At 44.1% G+C, this 12,796-nt stretch overlaps 1 protein-coding gene across 1 annotated transcript; it reads left to right on the top strand.

Moving 5' to 3' along the window:
- Positions 1-7,839: 7,839 nt before the first annotated feature.
- On the top strand, positions 7,840-11,324 carry LOC123188836 (sugar transport protein MST3). Its single transcript, XM_044601114.1, has 3 exons — positions 7,840-8,130; positions 8,221-8,543; positions 10,078-11,324. Exons 1-3 carry the CDS (start codon positions 7,998-8,000, stop codon positions 11,173-11,175), a joined length of 1,554 nt encoding a protein of 517 aa, XP_044457049.1. The 5' UTR covers positions 7,840-7,997; the 3' UTR covers positions 11,176-11,324.
- The last annotated feature ends 1,472 nt before the right edge of the window (positions 11,325-12,796 follow it).

The raw sequence follows: 12,796 nt of genomic DNA, 5'->3' as shown, positions 1-12,796 counted from the left end.
CGATGATATCAGTTTGGAAAATAACTAAGGCCATAGGCTGCTGGAAAAGTAAATGAACTAACTCATTATTCCAAAAAAAATGCCTAGGGAGCCAAAGATCCCTAACAAAAGAAGGATAACTAAAACCGGGATGTTGAATAATAAGATGGTCATGAATGGAGGCCCAAAGAGTGTACCAAGGAGTTCTCTGAATTGAGATATTACCTTGAGTTAATTGGTAAAAGGGATGAGCTTTTAAGTTAGGGATCATTTTTAAAACAGAAGTCCAGAAAGCTGATTTAGGAGAAGAAGGAATGGTTGTCCAAATAGAAGAGTCGTGAAAATATTTGGCCTTAAGAACTAAGTACAACTGAGAAGAAGGGGATTTAGCAATTCTCCAAGCAGGTGCAAGAACAAGACTTTCATTGATTGCCTTCAAATTCCTTATACCCAGGCGGCCTTCTTCTTTAGAATTGCAGATATATTTCCATGCTCTAAGACAAAGACTCCTAGAATCATTCTCCGTAACACATGTCCACAAAAAATTCCTAATGACGGCAGTTTGCTTAGCAAGAAACTTCTTTGTGAACAAAATGTTAGCCATATAACAAACAGGAATAGCGGAGAAAACAGAACGAATCAATTCCTTCCTAGCAGCATGAGAAAGCATATTGCCTTTATAAGCATGCAATTTATTTATAAACTTGTCAAGAACAAAGTTATAAGCAATTGTTCTATTTTTTGCAGGAAGAATAAGCGGATGACCCAGATGAGTGAAATTGCTATCCAAGGTAGAACAAGGAAAAACTTGCTTAATCTCCTGAGTAGTAACTTGACTAACATGAAAACTATAAAGAATGGCAGATTGGCCCCAGTTTGGGATTTGACTTGAGATAGAACAAAAGTGATGGATGAGTTGAGCCATTGAATTAGCTCCCTACATAGTGGATTGACCACAAACCAAGAGATTGTCTGCACATAATAGAGAATGAATAGAAGGGAAATTTGGACCAAGATAAATTCCCCGAAGATTGTTAGCAGCAAGAGCTTCACTGAGAGCAATAGACAATTCATTGATAGCAATATCGAACAAATAATGAGACATGGTACAACCTTGACAAATACCTCTAGAATTTTAAGCGAAGGCCGCCCATTAATAAGCACTGAGAAATCTTTACGTGCAAGAGCAGACACAATGGACTTCCATTCTAGTCGATCAAAAGCTTTAGCTAGATCTATTTTAAGCATAAAAGCATGGTGTTTCCATGATTTAAGAGAGAAAGAGTGAGTAAACTCTCGAGCAATAATAATATCATCACTAATTCTTCTACCCTTAATAAAAGCTTGCTGAGCAGGATGACTATATCTAGAAGAAGAGGATTAATCTTATTAGCTAAATATTTGGCAATTATTTTATAAACAACATTACAAAGGCTAATGGGACGATAATCCATGGGAACTTGAGGAACTAACTTTTTCGGGATGAGAGCAATATTGGTGTCATTAATGTCAGGAGGCAAAACACCTGTTTCATAAAATTTAATCACAAGTTGAGTGATTTCCTCCCCTATCCAATCCCAAGCCGCCAAATAAAATTCAACATTAAATCCATCTGGACCCGGAGAAGCATTTAACTTCATCTCTTTGAGAATCTGCAAGCCTTCATGCTTATCTGGAATAGAATAAGTGGGATCCAAAGAGTTGTTGGGAAAATGAGTAGCGAGTAAAGGCCTTGCAGTGTTATTGTTAGGCGAAGAGAAAATGTATCTAAAATAGTTGACAAAGGTATTAGTGACAGCACTAGGTTTGAGATGAAGCACATCATTTTCATCCTTACTGGAACAAACATTATTCCTTTTCCTTCTTTTGATCACAGCCTGATGGAAAAACTTGGTATTATGGTCGCCAACAGTGGCCCAACCCTTTTTACTTCTCTGCTTGTAAAACTGATTAAGCTTAGAGAGAGTTTGTTCATATCTAAGAGTGAGAGAACTTTCCAAAGTATGGTTTTGCTGCTGTAGAGGTAGCTGCTGAATCTGATTGATACTTGATTCTATTTCCAAAAGTTCTTGCTGCAAGGGCTTTTTCGTTCTACACCACATCTTCAAAGAACCTTCCAAAGAAGAGGACTTTGTTGCAAAAGAGTGAACTGTGCAATTATTCCAGGCATTTTTTGCAAAGCTGCTAAAATCTTTCTTAAGTAACCACAAGTTTTCAAATTTAAACATTGACCGAGGTTTAAAAATTTACCATCAGCAGAAACTAGAATGGGAGCATGGTCATCGAAAATAATAGGTAAATTGAGCACTTTAGTATTTGGATAGTGCACACACCATTCAGAGTTAACAAGGCATCGATCTAGGCGTCCGTAAATAGGCTTAGCTATATGTTGTTTGTTACGCCAAGTGTACGCAGGACACTGAAACCAATGTAAAAAACACCAGAAGTTTTAACAAGGGAACTAAAAGCAGACATACAACAATAATTAACACTACCATTACAACCATCTGTATCTTACAAGATGTCGTTAAGGTCTCCCATACACATCATGGGCTTTCCTAAGTTATCATACACAAAAGCAGAAAGTTGCTCCAGATAGTACTAGTCTGCCTATGGTAGGGGCCACCATATATACAAATCAAACAGAAGTGAACACACGAGGCAAGATGAACTACATTAGCTAGAATATAGTGAAAGGAGGCACTATGAACAGAAACTTTGAGCTCATCATTCCACATAAGCCAGAGCCCTCCACAAGCACATATATAAGGAACAACAAAATTGTTAGCAATGTCAAATCTATTAACAAGATCTACTAATCGAACCTTAGAAGATTTGATTTCAGAAACAAAGGATACTTGGGCTTTAGTAGAACATATCCGATTAAACAGAAATATCATACGATTAAGCCAGGCTCATCCACTTACAGAGAAAAAGAGTCAGCCATGTTCCTGTCTATTTCAGCATCGAATTCCATCTCCTCGCCCAACTGACCCGTCCTGAGATCCACTGTATCCCCTTGTCGAGAGGAGCTAAAGTCATCTTGATTTTCCATTTCGGCTTGAGCTCCGGAGCCACGCATGCCACAATCAACATCCAAATTCATGTGGTGGAGGCGATCAAAACCAGGAGGAGAGAAAGCCCCTTGACGGGAGCTAACAATACTTGCACTAACAGATGATGAAGGCGATCGCAAGGGACACAATCATAGCCTCCTCCTTCCTCTTGGCCAAATGCCATAGCCAATCTGCCCTAACCAGTATTAGTGTCGAAATCCATGAACATATTAGAGTTGGTTTAACGTTTACTAAGGCGCACTATGGAGCATTCGGTATAGTCGGGTCGTCAAAGTCTCCTCCAACAAAATCAAATACTATCTCACTGAAAAGTTAGGTCACCTTGTGCCTATCATTTGTTGTAACGCCCCGACCATAGCCGCCGATTCCTGGCTGTTCTGCCCGACGGGATCTAGACTGATCCCACAGACCAACACTAGTCCTTCCTGCGCACTTTGTGCTTACTCGTGCGCACCCGGGATGAACTTCTCAGTCGATCACCCATCATAGAATCGCTCCAAGCCAAGCACGCTTGACTTTGGAGTTCTTTTTAAATGGACTCCCGGAAAAGAAGAAATTTCTTGTTGATATGAGTAATGTATCATTCCTATTAAGCCAGGCTCATCCAATTGCGAGCTTCCATGCATCCCTCATTCTTCTTACCTAATTCAAAGTTTGCCTCCCTTTATGCCAGTGGCGGAGCTACATGTCGATTGTTTGCGAAGAAACCACACATAACACTTGTTCCTAATGCCCAAGTTTTTTTTATCACATTTCCCAATTTTCTATTGGGCTAGACGAGCCAAGGCCCAGTTGGTCCCAACTAGCTTTTGCCCTCTTTTCACCGTGGTGATTGCATCTAGCAGGGAAAATCCTATCTGCCGCATTTTGCGGCAGAGTGTCGACCGATCGCACACCCCTGTCGATAGAATGGGTTGACCCATCTGAGCGTGCGAGGAGCACTGTTTTTGTGAACCTTTCGGAAGGTTTTTGACGCGTTTACCGTTTTTCTTTTTCTGGTTCTCAGTTTTTGTTTTTGTTTATTTATTCTTTTTTTCTTTTATTTGTATGTTTTCCTTTTTGTTTTTTCTTCCTTTTTTCCCTTTTCAAGTTGAACTTTCTTTCCAATATTTTTTGGAAATTTCAATTTTGTTGAGATTTTCAAAAATGTTCCTATATTTAATTTTTTTCAATTTTTTAAAAAATTGTTCGAGTTTCAAAATTTTACATGGATTTTAAAAAGTCTTTCTTATGAAAATTTGGTCAGAATTTCAAAAAATGTGCAGGAATTCCAAAAATAGTTCCTTTTTAAAATTGTGTTCACAAATTGGAAATTTTTTGAAGTTTCAATTTTTAGGAATTTCAAAAAATATTTGTGGTTTCAAAATTTGGTGAGGACTTAAAAAAATGTCCGTGTTTCATAAAATGTTCAATAATTAAAAAAATGTTGCCATTACTATTTTTTTTCGGAATTTCATGAAATATTCCATTTAAAAAAATCACCAAATCGTAGAATTTCGTGGTTTTATTTTTTTGGAATATCATGAAATGTCTCCATTTGATAATATTTGTTCACAAATTTAAAAAAACGTTTGTGGTTTCAAAGTTTGTTCACAAATTCAAAAAATGGTTTACGTTTTTCAAGAACAATTTATGCTTTTTCAAAAAAATCAAATATTCAGAAAATGTTCCTATGTCCGAAATTTTGTTCAGAGCGCCTGCCCCTTAATTTTTTGCCGCGGTACTACTTGATGGGCAGGCCCAGTCCAATTTGACGCAAAGAAAGAAAAAAAAAACTAGCAGAGCCCTCACCCTATGATGACTGCTGAAAAAAAAAGCCGCTCAAAAAAAAATCTAGCACATGGCCATGCGCCTTCCCTCACGATCGATCCATTTTAGCATTGGCTTCCTAGCTTCCTAGCTTATGAAAGAGATCGATAAAAGGAGGAGCAGCCACTTTCATAGATGGCTTCGTCGGAAGAAATAGTTCACGTCAGTTTGGAATTGGATAGAAGAAGAGTAGGTTGGTAGCTAGCGGGGTTTCCGTAGTCAGCGGTCAGCGTGGGTGTGAAAGAAAGGAAGAAAGAAGAGCAGCACAGGAGAAGCAAAGACTTGACTGACAGTGACATGCCTTAATCTGTAGACGCGTGCGTTTGACAATTCAAAAGTTGAGAGAAATGGTTTGATGATATTTTCCCCATCTCTCTCTGCTCCTTGTCTGCTACAGTACAGTGTTTCAACGAGCAGCCTTGTTCCGGAGAAGAAGAAAAACTAGTCTCTGCATGTCCCTATCGCGCATCAAGACGGCAAGTGCTTCATTGATTGTACATAGATAGAACTGTTACTATACTATACACTGCATGACATATAGTTAAGCGGCAGGACAGCTTGCATAATGCATGTGCTAAACAAACTAAGATGCATGTGGATGAAGGCCAGCAGTCTGCGGATTGCGCGGCTTAGCTAAGTAAGCAAGGCTTTTGTCTGCAGATTAAGTAACTAGCGAAGCTAAGTTAGCTCGGCCGGTGTCTGTTCCAACGGATAGCGGCGGCGTGTAAACAAGTGATACATAATCTAGCTCCGTGTCTGTACGCCTAGTTTCTACGGCCATACGCATGCAAGGTATGACTAACGACCGATCGAGCAGCTTGGTTATTCTTCTGATCCATAGAATACAAGAGAGATAGCCGTTGCCTTTGCAAACACTACTTACAAAGTCAACGATCCATCCAAATCCAGATGTTTTTTTTCGGTAAAGGACTTTTTATTGAATAGATATATATCGAGATGATACAATCATATCGAAAGAAAGTCCGGCCTTTGCATAGCTAGATGCACACAACCAAAAAGTTCAGAATACCATAAAAATAAAATAATTTGATACAATGCCAAGCAATAAATCGTGTCCAGCCTAAGGAGCGGTAGATCCTATCCGTAAATCACACCGCCATCCATGGGGTAGAAAACCTCCCTGGCCGTACGCTCCAGCCGTGTAGACGCCATCATAAAAATGTCCCTGTCTTCCGGCTTCTGCAGGATAGACCAAGTACGGAGCCATCGTGTACAAACATGAATAATCTGCATAGGAAATGAGACACATTTATTGTTAAAAACCACATCATTCCTGGTAAGCCACATTGCCCAGCATAAGGCCGCCGCTCCCACAAGAATATGTGCAGAAAATTGTTTATTTATACCCCGCAACCAGTTGCCGAACATATTTCGTACACTACGTGGTGGGTATAAATTCGAAGCTACTTGGACCATAGCCCAAACTGCCCGAACGAACTTGCACTCAAAAAATAGGTGTTTGATAGACTCGTCATGTTGGGAAAAGATACATGTCTTGGAACCATGCCAGTTTCGTCGTGTCAGATTATCTCTAGTTAGGATGACTCCTTTGTTAAGAAATCAGAGGAAAATCTTCACTCTGAGAGGAATTTTTAGCTTCCACAATTTCCTGTTATCTACTGGAACATTAGAATGAACCATTGCATCATACATGGATTTGACCGAAAATTTGCCATTTGATGCAAGTTCCATCGAAAAGTGTCTGGCTGATCTGACAGTTGAATGTCCAGATATATATGTTTCCTTCTCCCCATTTCACATCTGTAAAACGCAGTGGAACACAGCCAATGCTTCACAGGCAGCACGTGCACCGGCCGGAGAGTCTTCTCTTCCATCTCCATCATCATCAGAAAAAAAAACAAGTAATCGTGCTCCGTGATTCGTGCAGTTAATCATGCATACCTTGTATCCAACGTTTTTTTAACGAGTTGTATCCAACTGGTTGTCAGGCATGTGCGCAAGCAGCAAACAATTGCGCGCGTAATTCTTCTTGTCAGCTAGGGTAGAGTTGCGTATGCACTTGTTTAATTTGGATGGAAGTATCTCTGACCTGAACAAGACGAAGGAGCCGTTGGTTTTGTCAGGCTCGCCGGCTAGTTAGCGGCCGACTCGCATATCAACATCGAAAAAGATCCGAAACAAGGAAGCTTCCATTCTTTTAATTATATTATATCATATGCACCTCTGAAAAAAAGAAACAGCATGATCGATCGATACACTGACCATCCCAGGGATAAGAATTAGGATGGAGAGCACACGAGATACCCTTGAATCGTTGGATCAACTTTAGGGTCCGAATTCATGGCCGGTGCGTGCAGTAAAGCACCCAAAAAGATTTGCTCATGACTCACCATCACGAGGGAACCGCCAATTTCTTGTAGAATATTCTCCCACGAAAATAAAGCTGCTTGCTGCTATTTTTTCCCGCAAAAAAGAAAAGAAAAAGGAAATCTTCTCGCTGGTTAAAACAGTTAACCCCGGGTGGCGTCCGTATCTGGATGCCAGGGTTTGCTGAATCATATTCTATTTCCGCATGGGAAACGATCGCTGAAATCAATATGAATATGCATGATTTGTTTCAGATTGCAGTTCAGACGATTCTTTGGACTTGCATTAACTAGATTAGATTATTCGACCATCCATCGATCAACACAACTCGCGCACTACTCCCCCTTGGCCGGACGGGAGACGAATGAGTGTGTGTGCATGATGTATGCATGTGATTGAATTTGAACCAACGGTGCCCGGTTGAATCATATCGATCAAGTCAAAACCTAGCAACCAACTTGACAGCCGCATGACGGCCGGCCGGCCAGCGAGTTTAAGATAATGCCTCCAACTCGGCATTCATATTTGCAGCCATCTCCTACCTATCTAGTCCAAGTTTTGACCACCACCTCAGCCGTTGACCCGCTTGCATGCTACTACTAGTTGCAACCATACACACAGCGCAATCTAGCTGTTAGCTAGCTACCAGTATTACCCAGACAAAGTTCTATATAAGGGGCTTGAGCCTCCCAGCCTTCTCACCACACCCCATACCTCCTTGATCATCAGCTTTGGGCCTGCTTAATCATTGTAGTGCTCTGAGTTCTTGCCGACCGACCAACCATGGCGGGCGGCGCCGTCGTGAACACGTCCGGCGGCAAGGACTACCCTGGCAGGCTCACCCTCTTCGTCTTCTTCACCTGCGTCGTCGCCGCCACCGGCGGCCTCATCTTCGGATATGACATCGGTATCTCAGGTCTGTACATGGATCACGCATGCACATCCTCTACTCTATTCGACAAGCAAAATTACTGACTGTGTTGATTTCCTACGTACGTACGTACAGGGGGCGTGACGTCCATGAACCCTTTCCTGAAAAAGTTCTTCCCGGAGGTGTACAACAAGAAGCAGATGAAGGGCTCCGCCAACCAGTACTGCAAGTACGACAACCAGCTGCTCCAGACGTTCACCTCCTCCCTCTACCTCGCGGCGCTCGTCTCCTCCTTCTTCGCCGCCACCGTCACACGGGTCGTGGGCCGCAAGTGGTCCATGTTCACCGGAGGGCTCACCTTCCTCATCGGCGCCGCGCTCAACGGGGCGGCGGAGAATATCGCCATGCTCATCGTCGGACGCATCCTTCTCGGTGTCGGCGTTGGCTTCGCCAATCAGGTAATGACTAGTACCTATAATACTCCGCTCCCTTAGCTCCTTCATTTGTACTGTACTCCTATTATCTGTGGCTTATTTCCTCGTTGTAATTAACGTCAAGGCAGCCCATGTGATGTACGCGTATATACTACGTAGTACTCCAAGTTCAATCGCCGACGATACTCTTTTTTAGTTGGATCAATCGTCGGTACATAACCTAACTAGTATAGCCGCACTTGATTATTTCTACAGTAATGATTTTGTTGATAAACTACTCCACAAAGTAGCATATATACACGAATTTAGTAGACAGTGGCCAGGGGTAGGTGGCAAAATGAAATGAGTTTACAGCTACATACTACAAGTACATGTCATCCTCATATCCATCCATGTCGAGCCATGTAATGAGACAAGAAAGAAATATGCTGATTCTTCTGTTACAATTAAGAACGATTCTGTCAATGATCATGCGTGTCCAAGGTATCCATCAAATACATCACCGGACGAGTTTCCAAAAGAGAGCGAGATTCTCTATAGGAAGTTACAACCACCGTGCATGTGCAAAGTCCAAGCCAGTAGGCTATTTTATTTAGGAAATAATAAAATTTAGTTAATTAATTAGTATCTCACCCTTAAGGGAGGGAAAAGAGGGCCCACTTTGATGCTCCCCAAAGTCCAAACTGGGCGTAGGTGATGTTTACTTGCAAGATGTTGACGACCGCTTTGTTGTTTCGCTTCATTAGATTACTTGCTTCCATGGCCAAAGCTGTATATGTACCAGCTGCTAATTTTGACTCTTTTTAGCTACTATCCTAAAAAAAATGTATATAATACACTACTACTGCGTACGTATCCTGATTGATCTCGCGTAGATATTCAATCTTCCATTGAACAGCGATAGGATGGGCTGTTGAAAGTATACTGGTAGTATAGTATTCATTTTAGCAGCTGGTGCTAGTACTGGTTCAATTCATTGGGCCGGCCGGCTAGCTGTTGGTTCATCCGAGGATTCACGTGCATGCAGCAAGCGAGCCTTCTTCACGGGTCTGTCGTAAACAACTGTTGATGCATGTGAAACTGATTAAACCTTCCTTGCATCTACGTACTACTCTTCCAAGAGAAATATGTACAGTACGAAAAAAGAGCATCATGAGCAAAGTAGGAACCACGGAAAGAGATTCGTGGATGTCCTTCTAGTACGATTTGTCACATAATTCATACAGTAGGATATAAAATTGCCAGTTCAGAGAAATGAGATACGCAAGTTGGAATTTTCCACGGGCCATTGCTTTATTTATTTAGTCCTCCAAAGACTTTGACTCCGTTAGATCAACGGCATCGTTTTCAGAGCAATAGTCATGTGAGGAAGAAGCAAGGAAGAACCTACTGAAAGCAATGCAGACAAACAGTGTGAAGATTAGTAAATACAGTTTTATTAAAGCACATCTAATTAAGCGTCATGTTATTAGTTTGTGCTTTCAAATTATGATAAAAGAAAAGAAAGAAAATCTGTGTTTGGTCTAACATTGGAATGGACGTTTTTTTATGCATGCAGTCTGTGCCGGTGTACCTGTCGGAGATGGCGCCTGCGCGTCTCCGGGGCATGCTCAACATCGGGTTCCAGCTGATGATCACCATCGGCATCCTGGCGGCGGCGCTCATCAACTACGGCACCAACAAGATCAAGGCCGGGTACGGGTGGCGCATCAGCCTGGCCCTGGCGGCCGTCCCCGCAGGCATCATCACCCTCGGCTCCCTCTTCCTCCCCGACACCCCCAACTCGCTCATCGAGCGCGGGCACCCGGAGGCGGCGCGGCGCATGCTGAACCGCATCCGCGGCAGCGACGTGGACATCAGCGAGGAGTACGCGGACCTGGTGGTGGCGAGCGAGGAGTCGAAGCTGGTGCAGCACCCGTGGCGCAACATCCTGCAGCGCAAGTACCGGCCGCAGCTGACCATGGCGATCATGATCCCCTTCTTCCAGCAGCTGACGGGCATCAACGTCATCATGTTCTACGCGCCGGTGCTGTTCGAGACGCTGGGGTTCAAGGGCGACGCGTCGCTCATGTCGGCCGTCATCACGGGCCTGGTGAACGTGTTCGCCACGCTGGTGTCCGTCTTCACCGTGGACCGGCTGGGGCGGCGGAAGCTGTTCCTGCAGGGCGGCTCGCAGATGCTGGTGAGCCAGCTGGTGGTGGGCACCCTGATCGCGGTCAAGTTCGGGACGAGCGGCGTGGGGGAGATGCCCAAGGGGTACGCGGCGGCAGTGGTGCTCTTCATCTGCCTCTACGTGGCCGGGTTCGCGTGGTCCTGGGGGCCCCTGGGGTGGCTGGTGCCCAGCGAGATCTTCCCGCTGGAGATCAGGCCCGCCGGGCAGAGCATCAACGTGTCGGTCAACATGCTCTTCACCTTCGTCATCGCGCAGGCGTTCCTCACCATGCTCTGCCACATGAAGTTCGGCCTCTTCTACTTCTTCGCCGGCTGGGTGGTCATCATGACCGTCTTCATCGCGCTCTTCCTGCCGGAGACCAAGAACGTGCCCATCGAGGAGATGGTGCTCGTCTGGAAGGGCCACTGGTTCTGGCGCAGGTACATCGGAGACGCTGACGTCCACGTCGGCGCCAACAACGGCAAGGGCGCCGCCATCGCATAGATTCCTTCCTTCCTTCCCTAGCTCCGTCTCCCTCGTGTACATTAATTGCTTTTCTTCCTCTCTTCCTTGTTTGTCCTCGTACTTAGGTCAAACCGTGTGTTTCTGTATGTGCTTCAAGATTCTTGCATTAATTAAGATAGTACCATCAATCACCATTGTTCTCATACTACATAGTACTCCCTCTGTAAACTAATATAAGAGCGTTTAGATCACTACTTTAGTATTCTAAACGCTCTTATATTAGTTTACAGAGGGAGTACTATGTACTTTCACTTGGAAGAAGAATCAAAGGTTTTATTCCTCATGAGGAAATAATCAGCCGCCTCCGCGACCGTCCGATGCGCCAACGAGTCACCCTGTCATCTCCCTTTGCCTATGAATTTTTTGGCACTGCTCACGCACCCACCGTGCATCACCTCTCGCGCGCCCCTCCCTTGCAGCATACCTCGTACAGTCGTACTATCATTCTATCCACGTACCACAATCTATGGGCTCAGAAGCCCTTCTACGTTCGGCTAGGGCTCACAGCACACAAAGAGCAGAATCAATCACGGAGCGCATGATCAGTTTACTCAGGTTCAGGTCTCTGTGAAGTATAAAACTCTATTCCTACTTTGATGAAATTATATGTGAAAATGCCCAAGTTACAAGAGAGCGCAACCTTGCCGTCAGGAAGCTCGGAAGAGCTAGTGCAAATAGGCTGGGTGTCGACCCTTGTAAAGGTTGTCACATGCCTTTTTTTATAGATGAAAGGGCTACCACAATGGCAAAATGGTAAATACAGAAGGCAGATAGTGGCTACAATGCTATCATATCTAATTCTGACGGTATAGGACAAGAATATTTAATGCTCCATTAGATGTCACGCCGAGGAGGAATGCCGGCAAGGGAGCCTAACTCCACTTGTGCCGCTCGCCCATCTACCTCTTATTCTTTCGTCACGCCCCTTGGACGGGTGTCAATAAAGTTGCTATTCAATGACGGGCCGCCACGTGTCCCGACAAGCTCTACCTAACCACCAGCCGCTCGACACCCGTCGTCAAGCTCCTGCCAGCTGCCACGGTGGAGCAGTGGGAGGAAGCTCGTCGGTCTTGAGGTTGTCCGTCCGGAGCCTGCCGACTCGTAGCTTGCCGGTAATTGAGTCTTCATCTTCAGTACATATTCAATACTTCTCGATGACCTGCCTGGAGGTCTTCTTCATGGTTTTTACCAAGTATTGAGTATTTATAAATGGCCAGCTTATGTTAAGCCCTTGCCGTTGGGAAGGCTGTGACTGTATGTCCATAGTTAGGGTATAAACACCCGTGTTTAATACACCGACACATTCACAACAGCCACCTTGTTGTCGCAGCATCGCCGGCCCCATCGAACCGCATTGATTCTCCACAGGTCGTCTTCCATCCAAATCAGACGACGCCGCGTGCCGGCTTCTGCAACAACGTCTACTTCGACCCATTTTCACCAACGTTGTCGTCAACAACCTCACTTCTACAGCAGCCACGGCACAATACGTGCGTCGTGATTTAGTCATGTCTCTAATTATGGGTGTTGCTGCATGTGCGATGCTGCTATTTTGTTCATCTAGTATGCTAGAGTTATGCATGCTAATTATTGTTCTGGT

Source organism: Triticum aestivum, chromosome 2A (assembly GCF_018294505.1).
Source record: "Triticum aestivum cultivar Chinese Spring chromosome 2A, IWGSC CS RefSeq v2.1, whole genome shotgun sequence".
Classification (NCBI taxonomy): Eukaryota; Viridiplantae; Streptophyta; class Magnoliopsida; order Poales; family Poaceae; genus Triticum; species Triticum aestivum.
This window is presented reverse-complemented; position numbering and strand designations above follow the sequence as displayed.

What these genes read in the sequence shown, in the direction of transcription:
- LOC123188836 (XM_044601114.1), top strand. Translation starts at nt 7,998, where the DNA reads ATGGCGGGCGGCGCCGTCGTGAACACGTCCGGCGGCAAGGACTACCCT. An exon ending in ATATGACATCGGTATCTCAG is followed by an intron (nt 8,131 to 8,220) that starts GTCTGTACATGG and finishes ACGTACGTACAG; the next exon opens with GGGGCGTGACGTCCATGAAC. An exon ending in GCGTTGGCTTCGCCAATCAG is followed by an intron (nt 8,544 to 10,077) that starts GTAATGACTAGT and finishes TTATGCATGCAG; the next exon opens with TCTGTGCCGGTGTACCTGTC.